Raw genomic sequence first — 950 nt, 5'->3', positions numbered from 1 at the left:
GAGTGAGTACCTTACCTGCATAAACACAATTCTCTCAGGGTAGGGTAAAGCCATAGCCCGAACACTGGGTATCACCACCTCCAGTAATTCCAGGTATACTTGGGAATTGAATCTCCCTTCGATCTCTGTCAGTTCACCAATGCCATACAAATGAATCCAGCCCCTCACATTGCAAGTTACGTGGCCGCTTCTTGCAATCTCGACAATGTTCTCCCTCGAATACCTAGTGCCAGGTCGCCTATAGCAATGGAGTGGTCCGTGAGTTGTAGAAGAAAAAGTTTTTTCATCACTGAAAATAACTCTACCCCAGAAGTCCAATCCTTCATTAACATGCGTTTCTGCAAATCGAAGCCTGTCCAATCGATGCCTATCTGTTAGTCTCTCTTTAGATGCAGGAATCTCTATGTCTCAAGCCACCTTCTCTTAAGCGTCGTCGCACCGTTTCGGTAGAAACTTGGAGGTGTAGGCGGTCCCTGATCGACACTGCGTTGCTTAAAGGATGTGCAGTTGCTTCTTCAATAATTCTGCGGTTATCACCGGGTGTTGTCGATCTTGGCGCACCACATCTCGGACGATCACGCAGATTACCCTCAGCTTCCCACCGTCTCCACCACTTGTTTACAGTTTTGTTCTTAATGCCTAGTTCATGTGCTATGGCAGAAACACTGAAGCCACTTCTCTTCAAGCCTCTAATTTGGCCCCGCAAAGCCATTTTATCCTGTTGCTGAGCCATTACTGATAACGTCCTGTTATTACCTCGATAAGAATTCGTCGTGTTCTAGGTTACAGCGTTCCCTATCCTCAAGTTAACACTTCTGTTTCAGATATATTACCCGATTCATGAACGTTTCAAAGCAGCGAACAAAATGAAGCAAATGAAAAGAATTCATGTCTATGCTCGTTCCATAATAAATATTGTATTCTACCAGGATTAGATATATATTATGATA

At 44.1% G+C, this 950-nt stretch overlaps 1 protein-coding gene across 1 annotated transcript; it reads right to left on the bottom strand.

Moving 5' to 3' along the window:
* Positions 1–385: 385 nt before the first annotated feature.
* LOC145401298 (uncharacterized) lies at positions 386–733 on the bottom strand. Its single transcript, XM_080273625.1, has one exon. It carries the CDS (start codon positions 731–733, stop codon positions 386–388), a length of 348 nt encoding a protein of 115 aa, XP_080129751.1.
* Positions 734–950: the final 217 nt, after the last annotated feature.

The sequence above is a fragment of the Coenobita brevimanus genome, chromosome 55, assembly GCF_032717465.1.
Source record: "Coenobita brevimanus isolate Jiangsu-jjx chromosome 55, ASM3271746v2, whole genome shotgun sequence".
Classification (NCBI taxonomy): Eukaryota; Metazoa; Arthropoda; class Malacostraca; order Decapoda; family Coenobitidae; genus Coenobita; species Coenobita brevimanus.
The sequence above is the reverse complement of the archived record's forward strand: the minus strand, read 5'-3'. Positions and strand labels throughout refer to the sequence as shown.